Source organism: Zosterops lateralis, assembly GCF_965231275.1.
Source record: "Zosterops lateralis genome assembly, chromosome: 6".
NCBI classification, from domain to species: Eukaryota; Metazoa; Chordata; class Aves; order Passeriformes; family Zosteropidae; genus Zosterops; species Zosterops lateralis.
In genome coordinates, this window is record NC_139761.1 from 16,989,175 (window position 1) to 17,004,360 (window position 15,186).

The 15,186-nt window shown below is 37.8% G+C and overlaps 1 protein-coding gene across 3 annotated transcripts in view; it reads right to left on the reverse strand.

Moving 5' to 3' along the window:
• The window catches only part of TDP1 (tyrosyl-DNA phosphodiesterase 1), a 44,440-nt gene extending 41,938 nt beyond the window's left edge, over nucleotides 1-2,502 (reverse strand). Inside the window, exons 1-2 of one of the 3 annotated variants that reach the window (XM_083864388.1) lie at nucleotides 2,442-2,502; nucleotides 1,233-1,783 (exon numbers count right to left, since the gene is read on the reverse strand). In XM_083864388.1, the coding sequence (XP_083720514.1) occupies nucleotides 1,233-1,779 (547 nt within the window). In that variant the 5' untranslated portion in view covers nucleotides 1,780-1,783; nucleotides 2,442-2,502. Of the gene's footprint in view, nucleotides 1-1,232; nucleotides 1,784-2,433 lie in introns of all 3 variants that reach the window. The other 2 variants (XM_083864387.1, XM_083864386.1) reach the window with 2 other exon arrangements.
• Between the last annotated feature and the right edge of the window lie 12,684 nt (nucleotides 2,503-15,186).

Genomic DNA, 15,186 nt, shown 5'->3' on the forward strand with positions numbered 1-15,186 from the left:
GCTGACTAGGAAAAAGTCCAATATCATACTGAGAAAGGAACATTAAACTACTCCCTCCCCTATTGAGGGGGCATGAAGAACTGTGGCAGGGTAACTGCAGTAAGGACATAGTTAATGCTTATTTATCTGCTGCAGACTGACTGTGGGATATGTATATCCATAGTTAATCACAGTAACACAGGAAACTAATCCAACTGGGGATTTATCACCTCAAAAAAAGCACAGCACCAACTCGAAAACATACCCTACAAGTAATTTACAGGAGGTGCAAATTATTTAATGCCGTAGCTTTACAGAAATCTGGTTCAGCAGGTTAAACAAACAAAGAATACTGCCTGTCCACCAGCTCAACTAATCACCTAGAAGGACTCCCAAAAGCCAAAAATTCAGAAAGCTTATAAAAAATCCTGCAGCAGTCTGACACCTGCTTGTGCTAATAGGCACAAGGCTGAGGAAAAGTTGTTGTACAACCTAATTGTATGGGTCATGAGTAACTTCTCCCTCAAAGAACTGTAATTTTTTTCTGCCTTAATTTTATTGCATTTCTGCACGCAATTCTCTAATACTTGTTTCTGATTCTGTCTTGGGATATATAAGATTTTGTGTCTAACCACAGGGATGTTTACAGGTGTACAAAGCTCTTCCACCTTACATCAAACGTCAACTAACAGAGCATTCCTGAAGCATCAGTATCCTACACCAAGGACTGCACTCCACTGATGGACAGCTCTCTCCCAGCTGAATTTAAATGGATCTGTGAACCCCAGACAAAGAACTTCAGAAGTACTGCATGTAGTAATAGTGAATTACTAGGTCCAAACCATGCAGCAGCATGAAGGCAAATACAAACAACTGCTAAGGGAGTTATGCATGCGAGAAAAGCACCCCTTTAAGTGCCACAAAGGCAAGGGGTTTTCCCTGGATTAGCTTACAGGGAAAGCAGCAGTAAGAAGCAGCAAGACTCGCCTTGGCTAAATAGACATTAGATTTCTGCAGCCTAACTCAAAGTATCAAAGAATTTCAACAAACTATCAGCAAATAATGCTTTATACACTATACTTCTAAAAGAGAAAGGTCCAGATAACAGAACCAATTTCTACAAACCTGCACTTAAAATATTAAACCTCAGTGACACCAAGAAATACGTGCATTTAAAAATACACACAAACTAAAAATAAGCATTCTCTTGCTTTCTCCCAAAAGCCCTCTTCTAGTAGAAGCCACTTGTTCACCTTTTATGTGCAGGGCTCCAGAATTATAGTTCTGTTCGATTCCAGTGACTTTAGTGAGAAAAAACCTGAAAGGATTGCCTCCAGTCACCAAATCCCAGGTATCCTGGGCTTCACTGGGTGTTGTGCTATACTCCTCTTCTTTCACATTCTCTGAGAGTTTGTCATCTTTGCAAAGGTTCAAAGGATGTTCTTTGGGCACATCGTATTTTTCTTCTTTCACTGTTTCTTTATAGGCCTGCTTTTGCTGATCTTCAGGCTCTTCATCACTGCTAGAAAGACACCAACCTGAGCCTTCTTGGCTTGGTCTCTGTTTTACTACTGGAGGTGCTTCTGTGGAAAGACCTGTATCAGTGAGCTTCAGGGGAGAAGCTTTTCTCTTGTGAGCAGCTTTCCTAGCTTCAGAGCACGGATACTGCGGTCCACTTGTTCTACCAGGTGCAGCCTCCGACAGTGAGGATGTACATGGTTTTTCACTGTCAGAATTCTCCTCGGCACTCTCATCACTGCTAGATACTGTCCATTTACCGTGTGCGCCTTCCTGAAGCATGTTCCTAGGGATGGAAAAAACACCAAACAAAAATTGTATGGTTTTGTTACGCTCAAGTCCGTCTCCTTTCCGCGTCCCCGTTTATTTATTACTAAGGAACTGTGCTTTAGTATTTAGCAGAATCTCCGAGAAATTTCATAGCGTAAAAGGCTTGTTTCTGTGCCTGGGAAACAAAGAAACACGTGCAATGGGGGCAACCACCAAATGGTAAGCAGCAAGTGTGAAAAGCTGCACATGGAAAACGAGCTAAGACAGAGGCATCTGCAGGAAAGCATTCTAAAAACCAGAGGTGCGATGTGCACGATACAGGTATCTCCCCACGGCTGAGCGGATTGAGGAGCGCGGGGCCGACAGGGGCGGTGCTTTCCAGCGGCCTCCGCGGGAACGCTCCGGGACCGCGGCCTGCCCCCGTCACCCCCGTCCCCCCGTGCCCCGGCGGGCCCTCCGCCGCGCCTCCCCGCCACACCACGGCGGCAACCCCGGCCCCGCTGCCCGCCCCGCCGCCCAGGGCCGTGAGGCGGCCGAGTGAAGGCAGCGCCCGCGGCCGGGGGAGGCACCGAGGAGCCCCGGCAGCCGCTCCGGCCCGGCGAGCGCCCCGCTGCCCGCCCTGCCCGCCGCGCTCCGAGGCCGCCGCCGCCGCCACCACTCACTGACTCACTCACTGTCCAAGCCGCCTCCCGCCCGGGGCCCGGCAGCGGCCGCGCTGGGAGCGGGAGCAGGCCCAGGCCCGCCCTCCCCGCGCGGCTCCGCCCCGCCTGCCCTGCCCTTCCCCGCGGGGGGCGGCTCCGGGGCTGGGGCGGCACAGCGGCGCGTCCCCGGGAGCGGAATTGTCCTAACGAGCCTTCGATTGACTCTAGTGTTAGTTATGGGCAGGTGCGGGATTTGCATAATGGTCCGTTCGGCGCGGTGTTAATGGCTGTGTGTGAAGGGGCCCGCTAATGAGATAAACGCGTGAGGGCCTGGGGAAGGAAAGCGGGTGTAAAATCAACCAAAGGAGGAGCGGCCCCGCAGCAAAGCGCGCTTTGGCCGCTGCAGTGAATGAACTGAGCGCTCCGCTCTGTTACTCTGATTTATTGTGAGCTTGTGGCTGCAGGTAACAAATTCTGGAAGTGCCAGCACGCAATGAAACTGGCAGGCTGCTCTTGGAAAAGCTTTCCTGAAAATTCAGCTGGTTTGTGTGATTTTTCTGATTGCTTATCCACAGTGTTTTTTATGACGTTTTTTCCTGAAATGCTTCATGGATAAACCCTTCGCTACTGTAGGATGTGATACTGTATGATCAGCCCTTACTGAGGGTGTTCTGTGGGAAAAGCTCTTAGGAACGTTGGACGGTTTTGTATATTATGTGTGTACTCTCTAAGTACAGACTCTAGAAATGCCTTTTTGTTTTCTACAAGTACTTCAGAAAATTTGATGGCTTCTGACTACACTTCCATCCCACTCTCTCTTTGTAGTTCCTGTCTGTATGGTGACTTAACTGAGAATTAAACCTTAGCTGGCATTTTTCAAGAAAAAAATTATGGTCTGGTAGAAGGAAATTTCATGTGATTTGTTTCCTAAAAGTCTGTACTATGTATTCTAAGTTTGCAAAAAGCTTTTTCATCATGAGCACATAAAACGTAGTAGTATGAAAAATTTATTTTAATCTAAAAATCCCAAACTGGATGGACTTGGCCCATTTTCAATTTTACTGGAACAGAGTAGATAAATAGAGGTAATTCAACAAGTGGCTCTTTTATTTTTCCTATAACAGTTACACAAAGTAAAAAATCCTAGGTTAGGTTTATTGGGTTTTAAAGCAGATCACTCTCTTTCTGTAGGTTTTTGAAGTGTGCAATAAAGATAGCAAAGGCTGTTAAAGCAGAGAAAACTCTGCAGTTGGTCTAGTAATATTTTTTTTGCTATAAACCCTCAAAGGTACATACTTTTTCATTTATGTTCTGAATATCCAGCTTATAGATGTCTCATTGTTGAGAACACTGTGTGCTGACTGGTCTACACTAATTGGAGTGGATTGCTGTAGGTGTGGTAAGCAGAAATACATACAAATCCTAAAAGTAATTTTCTAATTTGCAGGTATTTATTTCAAAAGAAAAGAATCAGCCCCCCAGCTTTTCTACTGAGGACTGTGATGAGTAGAGGGTTGTATTCTATTTCATATGTGTAAAAGACATATAAAGTAAATGACTGTTATTGGTTTTTATTAGTGGTACGTTCAAGTTCTTTATTCAGTGGTTTCAGTAAATATGAAACTGCTGCATGTCCCAAAAATAAACATGTATTCTCAAAAATGTATCTGGTTTTAGTTTCAAGTAATAGTTGGACATTTTTAGCCATGACTTCTCAAATGTAAATCTACAGAAATCTTGAGAAAAGAAAGATTAATTGAGGGAAATAATGTGTTTCCATACTTACAGGAAAATACAGGATATATTGTATGGCTCGATGTAGTTTTGGAAGTGATATTTTCACTCAAGTAAGTACAAGTGAATTAAGAAAGAGCATGAAGAACATAAAAGATTTCGGAATATACACAACATGTCTGTGAGTATCTTTCTCATGGCGTGTCAATAAATAAGACCAATCTACTATAATGTGTATTATATATATAAAGTATAGAAAGGATGAATCATTTTTCTGCTCCATCTTGAGCAATCCTCTTCCCCAATGACCACTTGGGAATAATTATTGGTTTTTTAATTAAATATGTGTTTTACAAAAACTGTCTTGACAAACAATATTGTGTCTATGATAATTTAGAGTAAAACCCACAAAAATGTTTTAGTAAACTATGAAAGTAGTAATTTTTTGATGCATTTCAGCTGTGGAGAAACATTCTCTCAATCAGCTATGGCCAGATCTAAAAATGTTTAAGGCTTGTAACATGAGTCTTTACTGCTGAATTATGAATCTCGAAATGCTCTGCTTCTTTTTTATCTATCTTTTCCTAGCTATTTTTACCATATAAAAGTTGAGCGTTCTGTCAAATTCCCTGGATGTTTCTTCCAGCAGAAGTACTCAAAACATGCCTATGGCATTTAAACAAGAGCAGGCTCTGTGGATGAGTCACTGATGGAATCTCCTTGGAAAGAGAGTAGAAGTAGAGGACTCCTGGGAAGACAGGAGATGCAGGTTTAGTTATTTCTTCCTGAGAAGGTGCCAAGTCACACCTGCTGTGGCTTTAGGCACTACCGTGACCACCTGTTAGACCATTTTGTCTGTGCAGCTGCACAAAAATTAATTCAGAAACCTTTGTTCTAGGGCTGATTCTGTTATCTGGGGGTTTTGTTAGCTCCTTAAGTAGGCCCGATTCCAGCAACTGTTGCCCTTTACCCAATTACTGCTCATTGTGAAGATCTCTAAAAGGTCCCTGGGGAGGCAGATACTTTTTTCCATGGTTTCTGCTAGTGTGGATTAGGTAAGGTTTGTAGCTCAGCCACATGTTTTGCTTTTGCTGATGACTAGGTCCTCTGTGTGTTCATTTCAATGTGTGTGTGGTTTTTAATCTGGTTCTGAGAAACACAGCTTCCTCTGTGCACCAGAGAGGAGCCAAATGCAGATGCTGCAATTCTAAAAGTTGATTGTTAGGATCCAGTTCTTGGGCACATTATTGTGCATATTGCTTTGTTGTCAAAATTCACAAAATCCTAGGCTATAGGAACAGCCCTTCCTTTTTTTTGGAAACTATGAAGAACAGCCCTGGCGAGGAATGTCCTTTCAATTGCTTTTGCAAGACATGGGAAATAGTGTTATAGTGTGCACATATTATTTCTTAAGGTGCAACTGTTTTTCAACTGCACTACATACTAACATAGTTTTTTCAGTAGAAATGGCAATTGTTTAGCATCATCAACTGCAATCAAGCAACTGAATTTTTAGTAAATAGCTGAATTTTTTTATGGTCACGTTTGCATTTATTCTATAAATTAAAAATAATACTAACTTTATCCACTAGATGTCATGAATGAACTCTTCATTGGAAAAGATGAGCTCTAAGAATTTGAATCACATTCTTATTCCACTTGATTTTTCTAAATAATTTGTTACAACAATGCTATATTGTTAGTAAAATATTATTTTATTGTGGTTATTAATAGAAATTTTGCACTTCATGTAATCTTAATGTTTAAAATGAAACCTTCTGAGGCCAATAATTGGGAAAAATGTGAACAGATTAAACTCGTTGAACTGATACTGTATGTACATTTGCATATGAATGCTGTCATTTCTGGGATCTAGCAACGTTGTAGGAATCACATCTATGTGAATTCTTTTTCTTTCTCTGACAGTTTGGTTCAGTGATCCTCTTTTCCCCAAAATTATTTGAAGTCATCTAAAATGCTGTTGTATTTCAGCAACGGTTCAGCTAACTAACTGCTAGCATTTAATCTGCCAAAGAAAAACGGGACTGCAGGAATTGTAGGCATTAAAATACATCATTTCCCAAGCTGAAGTTTCCTTCCTGGTTTAAATCTAGCTAAAAAGCACTCTCTACACTGTTCCTGTGAGTCCAGGCCCCCAAAGTCCAGTGTTTTCCTTGACCCAACGCTGTACCTTCATGAGAGGACCCCAGCAGGTTGACAGCTGCTGCTGAACAAGATGCCAGCAGCAGGACACCCTGGTATCCAGAGGAGGGAAGGGCAGTCTGAGCTCAAGGCTGCTTCCAGCTGCTCTCCTGGCACATCTTATCAAAGCTTTCTGAGCAGGACTCCCCAGTCTGTTTATATACCTGACATGGTCATGGGGAGGTGCAACTGGTGGTCGTGGGGCAGGTCGGGTGGAACATACAGCCTTAGCTTGAGTGGTCTCATCATGTTTGGCTTGTCCTTCCTCCAGAGTGGGATAAGCTTGGGTTGCTCTGAAATCTGCTCACATGTAGTCTCCCTTCAGGTGGCTGTCTTAGTGCTGCAGCTATGTGCAGTCTTGTACTGTACTCTGATAACACAGATGGGAGGGTTTAGACTCATGAGCCCTCAGTCATGTCAAAAAACCATATTTATATAGCTCAAAGTGGACCTCCCTGCTTTACTTGGCTATATATTCTCTTTCTATTCCTTACATTGTTCAAAGATGTTTTGCGGGGATCTCTTGGTCGCCTCCTAAATCAGTTCTGAAAAAAAAAAAATTTTATAGTTTTTATCATGTAATTTAGCTTATTGTTTTTGTACTACTAATGAAGCCTGGTGCACACTAATATTAGTGAGTAATAGTGAATCTTGGAAATTTGCTAATCAATATGTAAGTGTCACTCCAATGTTCCTGTCAGAAAAAGTTGTGAGGTAAGAACCTATTGAAAGGTACTAAAGGACATAGTATGTAAGATAAGATGGGTTTCAGGAAAAACTGTAGAAGCATAAATGATGCAAATATTTTTTGCATTTCCTCCTCATTTTTTCTATATTTTTATTCTGATTTTATTTTAGACAGATTTACCAAATTAATTTTGATCCAGCTAGTCTTCAGTAAATATAGTTTCCAATCTGAATATTAAACCAGAAGTTTCTTTCATTGCTCAGAGGAAATTACAGATGTGGGTGCTGATGCTCCAGAAGTTAGATTTGAATATTGCTGTTCCTTTGTGTATAAAGAACTCAAATTTCTATAAAGTTAAGCACCTTTGTTTAAACATACTGAGTTTGAGATTTTGATATTGATTAGGACTCTATTAGGACTACATATATACTTCTTTTTTGGATAAAATGGTGGGTTTATTTTAATTAGAATAAAATATTTTCTTACTTAAATGCCATAGTTGCTACTATTGTACAGTATGTATGAATCACGAAGCTGGTGAAGGGTCTGGAGAGTCAGCTGTAGAAGGAACATCTGAGGGAGCTGGAGTTGCTTAGCATGGAGAAGAGGAAGCTCAGGGAAGACTTTATCATTTTCTACAACCACATGAAAGGAGGTTATAGCCAGGTGGGGGTCAGTCTCTTCTCCCAACAACCAGCAAGAGTCCAAGAGAAAGTGGCCTCAAGTTGCACCAGAGGAGGTTTAGACTGGATATTGGGAAAAATTTCTTCACTGAAAGATCTGTGAAGCATTGGCACAGGCTGCCTGGGGAAGTGGTGAAGATTGTGGAATATTTAACATGCATGTAGATGTATTTAGCATACACGTAAGGACATGGTTTAAGGGTGAACAAGGCAGTGCTGGGTTAACAGTTGGCCTAAAAGATCTTAAAGGTCTTTTCCAACCTAAACGGGGCTGTGATTCTAATGTTTGATTCTATAAATGAGCTGACTGTGGCTATTAAAGAGATTTCATATAGTTTTGTAATACTTTTAGTGCTTCTATGTTACATTTAGCTTGAACTCATTCTTGCCACTCAAAGTGGTATTTCTTAATAGCAGCATTATATTGATTAATGGCAGAGAAAAGTATTTTGTAATTTTTAGTGTTCAAGCTGGTAAGTGAGGAGAATTTCTATGAGTTTTTTATAATGATACACTATTAACTTAGGAAAATGCTGGAGTCCTACACCATAATTCAATAAGTAAGCTTTTTATTTGTATAGTTCTGCTTGGGTTTCGTTGTCCTTGATGTTAGCAATTACACTCAAACTTCTGTTTGTGGGGTTTTATTGGATAAATTATTCATATAAAAATGAAGTGGCAAAAAACTTGCTTTTATTGATAAATTCTATCTTCCCTTTTGCCACATAGCTCCACAGGTATTTGTATCAATATATTTGAAAGGCATTATGGAAGCTGATTCTGTTTGTTCTGCTGTTGATGCCAGAACACATGGTTATTAAGCCACACCCTTGCTTGCGAATCTTTAATTTGGGCAACAAATATAAAATAAAGATTTTTTGATTTGGGTTTTTTTTCCCAAGAGAAAAACCATATGAATGTCTGAACCAGAAATAGTGAACTAAGATATAAAGATAGATCATGGATTTGTTAATACCTAATGGATTTTATAATTTTTAAGATGTCCTTTTTGTGTGTTGACATAGCTTTACAGCCTGCTCTAGTAGCACATGAATTGGCAGCTCTCCAAATCAATGAATAGGCGGGACTCTATTATAGGAGTCATTCTATAAAAGGAAAATTGTATACTATAATTTTCTGGGCTCTTGTATTACTCTGAAAGAGAAGGAATAAATGGGTGGAAAGCTTATACTGCTTTTTATCGTTTCACTTCCATAGTTATCCAATTGAATAGAAAGCTGCTCATGCAGGCAAGTTCAGCATGTTTGGGCAGCCTCTGTTATTATAGAAATGGTGCATGTACAGAACCAGCAGTTGAAAGCAGCAAGACTGTGTAATCCTGGAAACTGAGATGGTAATAGTTCTTAATATATGATTTTCCAAGAAGAAGTAAGCAAAGAGGCACTGGAAATCTGTACACTGGTACACAGATTTGAATTGAGACAGCAGGTGGAGCTGAAGGAGTTGTGCTTTTGAACCACTGCAGAAAGAAGAGAACATGAATGAATCAAAAGAAAAAGAAGTGCAGAGCTTTTGTTATGTTATTAGATAAAAGCAAAATTCCTGTAGGATACGGTCACTTTGCCTTCTCAAGAAAACTAATTTGTTTAAAATGAATACAAGTCATATATCAGATATTATGAGAAAAGAATATTCATATGTGTTTACATATTGAGCTGAAGTGGGATCCCTTTTCAAAAAAAAATCTGCTGAATTTTTGTATCAGGGGTTTTGTATGTTTTATGGAGAGGTCTTAACTTTTGGAGGTCAGATTTGTTTCTTGATTTTTATGTTTTACTTTGATTTTAGAAGAAATGGTCAGTTAAGAGCTTACAATCTAGATTTACATTTTAATTTTTTTAAAATTTTCTGTTTGTTAGAAAGGTAAGATAAATGTACCAGTAAAGACTTCATATAGCATACAGAAGAAATAACCAATTCAGTTTTACACTCAATTTTATTATGGATTTCACAGGTATCTGTAGCTGGGGTTATACATTATTTCAGACTTTGCTTCTGGGAATGATGCCAGATAGATTGTTTATGCAGCATGGATCTTTATCCATGGCATGCAAATGTTATTGGCTTAGAAAAGACCAGGTTTCTCTCCAGTGTAAAGAAACATGCGATGGCAGGTTACAAGAAAAAAGTAGAGATAAAGAGAAGCATTATACTCAAGTATAGAAAATATGTGAGAAAAATTGAACTATATTAAAATGTTTTTGTGATTATGCTCTAACTTTGAAGGTTATTATTTCAGTTTTATTTTTATTTATATATTTATAATTGAATTATATTTATAATTAAAATTATTCATAATGAGTAGACCTCAGTTGTACATATTTTTAAGGACAAAATTGAAACAGGCTTTTTTTTTTTTTTTTTTTTTGGCAGGGAGACTTATTTAATTTTACATTTTTCCAGGTCCATTATTTGAAAAGTTTGTTAAATCTTATGAGCACAAAGAAGGTGGTACAGTTATACAGTAATAGAACAAGTAAATATTTACAGCTCTTGATACGCAACGTAAGGATTTTTTCTTCTTAATATTTGAAATATTAATTTAATTCTGAAGTAACTAAACAAAACAGAAGACATGAAAGAAATAAAAAGACGAGATGTCCTGGATGCAGCCAAGTTAAATAAATAAAGTACTAGACAAGTAACAATGGCGTTGCTGTGACTATAAAGTCGGGGTCAGTGGACTGTGGCGTTCTAGCTGTGTTCTGTAGCTGTGTCTGTGGTACTAGGAGCTCCTCCAGCTGTTAAAGGAAATCTCTGGCCATTCACCCCACCTATTTGCTGTTACTGCCTCTTGTTATCTCTCTATGACTCATATTTCCTCACTCATTTATGCCACAGGTTCTACCAATTTCCTTGGTTGTGGCTATAGATCTTTTTTACTTCTCAAAACAGACTGCGAAAGGGAAACCAAAGCAACAAGGGTTTTTCTCATTCTCATTAGGAAGTAGATGTGGAGATTTTCTCATTCCTGTTAACAGCAGGGGATGTCCCATCACCAAACTGAAAAAGGGAAAACTTTACTTGGAACCTCTGAGCTGATGGATTTTCAGATCCTTTGCCTTTTTCTTCCTGATCTTAGACAGGACTATGGCCCTTGAAAAGAGGGAAAGTGAAACATATGGCTGATCAGATGTTGGGATGATCTGATAAGCGTGCATTCAGCTTTTTGCCATGAACTAAAAGTAGCTTTTCAAGTTATTTTTAGTGAGTTATTTCAAAGGACTTAACTGTTTCAAGCACTATGCTTTTCTTTGCCTTGTGGTCTGCTGCACACAGTCTACAGTGGTCTTGTTTGAGGTGCTTTATTTTCCAGATGACTCTGGAAGTGAATTCATAACCTAAGTGACTGATCAGCTGATATTGCTGATATAATGCATTCAGCAGGATTAAACTGAATGAATAATTTGAATAATTGGATTGTAATATTTGTGAAAAAAAATTTGAAACACGATGTTCAAAATACCTAAGTTGTCAATGAAAAGGGTAGATTTGAAAAGTAATTTTGAATGTCTTATAGTCTATTTTTTCAAAGCTTTGCAAATTTGAAATTTTCAATTTGTTTGTTCGATTTTTCAAAATGTTATATTAAAAATGAAAACTTAAGACAGTTGTAGATGTAGGCACATTACTTTTGAACAGAGTTCACAGTGGCAAAAGCGAATAGTCAGTATAAAATCTGTTTTAGATTGTTCATCTTTATATTTTAGCCTTTCTAAAACATTTTGCAAATGCAGTAACTTAGAGTGTGTTATCATTTCAGAACTGAGAATTGATTAGCTTACAGGCAAACATTGTATTAAGTAGTTTTAAAAAATGTCATGATTTACCTTATTTTTCTCTTGCCTAATCTTGATCTAAAAAATAGAGGATTTTTGGCATTTGAAGACTTCTGGAGAACTTTCAATTCCATTTCTCCTAAGTTTTCTGGAAAAACATTGTATTTGAAGCCACCAGGTAAGATAAACTAATTGATCCATATTCCTGGGTAGCAGTCTTTTTGTTGTTTCAATTAATGAAATTATTAGATTCTATTATGCAGCTGAAGATAAAAGCTTCAACACCATTACTGTTTCAGTACCTTTATTAATAAAGATTATACACAAATTAATGTGTAAATAATGTAATAATTGATAAAAATTTTATAAATAGGATTTTAAAAAATAATAACAAAATAATAAATAAATAATAAATATTAAGAGGTACAGAAGGTAATTTGTTGCCTGTACTGTTTCTTAAGAAGTTGTGTTGTTTTTGCACTGATTGAAGAAAAGCTGTGGCAAAACCAACTAGTGACTGGCTTTGAATATTGAAACTTAAAACTATTTGCTTTTACATTTTCCTCCTCTAATCAAGAAATCCATGTTCAAGAGCTGTCTCATAAACATTTAGTTAAATGGGAGTGCGCATTGCAGAGTAATAGTGGTGAGATTTCTTGCAAGGTGAGATTGGCTCAGAAATATGAATGTTGAGCATTATTTAGGGAAAAAGAGCTAAGACTTTTGTCCTAAATTGATCTGTAGAATTGGATTATGACTATGAAAAAAAGCCATAAGAAATGTTTTTGTCACAGATATTTGTCAGAAGTTTCATGTATTTGTGACACAGAATCTTTATTACAATCGATTGTTGTAGCAAATGAAGTGTATATATTTTCAAATTTGTAAGATGGTTTCTTGTTCTTCCCTCTTTTTACCACAGAGATGAAAGTTAAATTTTGGGACTGAACATAATTTAAAAATATTTCTTTGCTGTTAAGTGAAATAATGTGTAATACTTAGAAGATCTATACAGTTTTTAAATGTGAGGGCTGATCAAATGTGAATTCTAAAATTATCTGTGTATTAGCAATTAATACGACACACAGGCATCAGGTCTGTAGTGCAAGAAGTTTATGATGGGGACCTAATATCTGAATTGAGGGGGTTACTTGGCTTAGTTCTAGTCTGGTCAACAGACTGGATGATCCCTAGGGGGTGGAGTCCTTTGGGTGCATGCCAGGAGCATATCTTCAGTTTAATTTCATCTGGAATAAATGCAGTTTGTATACTGTGAGCACTGTGATGTTCCCCATAGCACAGTCAGTGATGAAGACTGGGAAATTCAACTTTAAAAAGCATTCCAAGCCTAAAGTAAAACATAGGGAAATATTGAGACAAGGGGGAAAAAACTTCATTTGTATATTTTGGAGGTCTGTGATATTGTTAAATGAAAAGAGGTTTTTATGTTTATTTAAAAAACTTTGGAGGAAATGCTGTCTTCAAACCAAGTCAGCTACTGGTTCCTTTAATTTGGAATGCATCCTTGCATGCTTTATTTTCTTATACTTTAAATCAGATAAAATGTTACAGAATAAGCAAAATCTGTGGCTAGTGTCACAAAGGCAGAAACGGAAGGGAAGTAGGAAAAAGTTAAAGGCACGTTCATAATGCTTAGCTTGTCTACTTACCATACGGAGTAGGGAATTTTCTGCTATGGAGTCTCAACATATTCTGAGATATAAAATTGAAAACAAGTGTATTCAAGCTATGCGGAACACAAGGAAGAAATAATACCAGTAATTGATTTGCATGAAGAATGAAGGGCCCCACCAGAATCATTTAGCTTTCAGAGAAAGTAGACTTGATTTGTAGGTATGCAAAATGCTTATAATAAGCGCATCCATACATGTTGAACTAATTTTAACAAACTTGAGGGTTCAAAATGGAGTCCTTTTATTTATTGTTCATATATATGCATTATTAATATAAAGAAATCTTTAAATGTTCAATATAATATAGCAAGAAAGAATAATAGGTTTTCTGGATTATTCTTCTAACCTACCTGTAAAAAGCTGTTATGCTCAAAATCTTTATATGGCTATAAAGGAGACCCACCTGATACTTAAAGCCAGTATTTATCTTTACTATATACTAAAATCTTAGCAATTTAATAAAACAATTATTTTTAGTGCATGCTTAATAATAATGAGAAAAAAAAGAAGGATTAAAAAATACTATGCAGCAAAATGTCTCAATGCAGTTAATTATGTTATGCAGCTCCTACTAGCTATCCTTTTCTCTGTAGTTACTCTCAATCTTCCACTGTCTCTCTCAGTCCTCAAGCTGACAGGTTCAGGGCAGGTATGGTAGAGTGAATTACTGTTATTGCAACTTATTCACCAGAAGGAGTATAATATTCATGTTTTTTCTCTCTCTATCATCTACTTTGGGTTATTTAAATATGGTTGTCCACCCAGTTTACACCTTCTTTCTTCTGAGGTCTGCAAACCCACATTGCATCCTAATTTCCAATATATGGCACATATTTTATATTTCAGATATTTGTTCTTCGCTCTGTCACCTTTAAAAATATTTTTGTCCAGTCCCTGTGTCTGCATGTCTTTAACTGACCATAAGTGAGTTTTTGTCCTCCATTGTTAGCCTGTGCCCTGTATCTTAACATCCCATGCCTTTACTACTCCATGCCATGTCTTTATATCTGCTGTCATGCCTGGCCTATATTTCTCTACATAAATATATTATTTTACATAGAAGCAATTCTTGTTACTACTCTCTGTAAAAAGCTGTGTTTATCCTGTATAAAATTAAGGAGAACAAATTAGACATAGCCACCTGGTCCTTGAAAAACCTGTGGCAACAGATAAAGCAAGTAGAATCTCCAGGGCAGGTCAAACAAGTTCAGACAAAGCCTGATAAGCCTCAGTCCTTGCAAACTCACTGCAGAGTTTGTGGCCTGTTACCAGTAGTGGCTGTACTGAATCTACTGAAATCTCTTGAGGACCATATCCTAATCTCATCTCATACTGATAAAATAATATTTAGTGTAGATGTTCTTTCTCCTCAGGGGTTGTTTTCTTACAAATGTCAGTAATACACTGCACACAGCTGTTGCTGAAGTTTGGAGAACGTGGACAGGTTTTCAGTTTATATTTGATTGTATTAACTGACTGTAATCTTGCCTGAACAGTAGAGTAACATTTGTTTCTGATCTAATACTGCAGTCATATTCAACAAAATGATAGAGAGTTTATTGTGTACCTGATGTGCACCTGATTAGAATGCCATTGTACCATAAAAGCTCAATGTTCTTGACACAAGAGTTGCAGAAGTGGCTGCTAAAGTACATGGTGTGTTCTTTCATCTGGGGCTTCTCTGTAATGGGTAACACACAGAAGAATTGCTTTATACTAGTGCTGCTGATCTTCGTGTAGTTACATGTATATGAAATGTGTGAAGTCCTTTGCAACAATTACTTGTGATAAACAGCCCTCTGTAAGTGAACATGTCTTTTAAAGTGGGATTCAAATTCTTTAAAAACTACTTTAAGTACTGTTTTCCTTTCTTATTATGAATATGAATGTAATATTTGAATTATACACTATTATTAATTACAGATGGTGGAAAAATATTTGTCCTAGCTGTAACATTTGCTCAGAAAAATAGTTTAT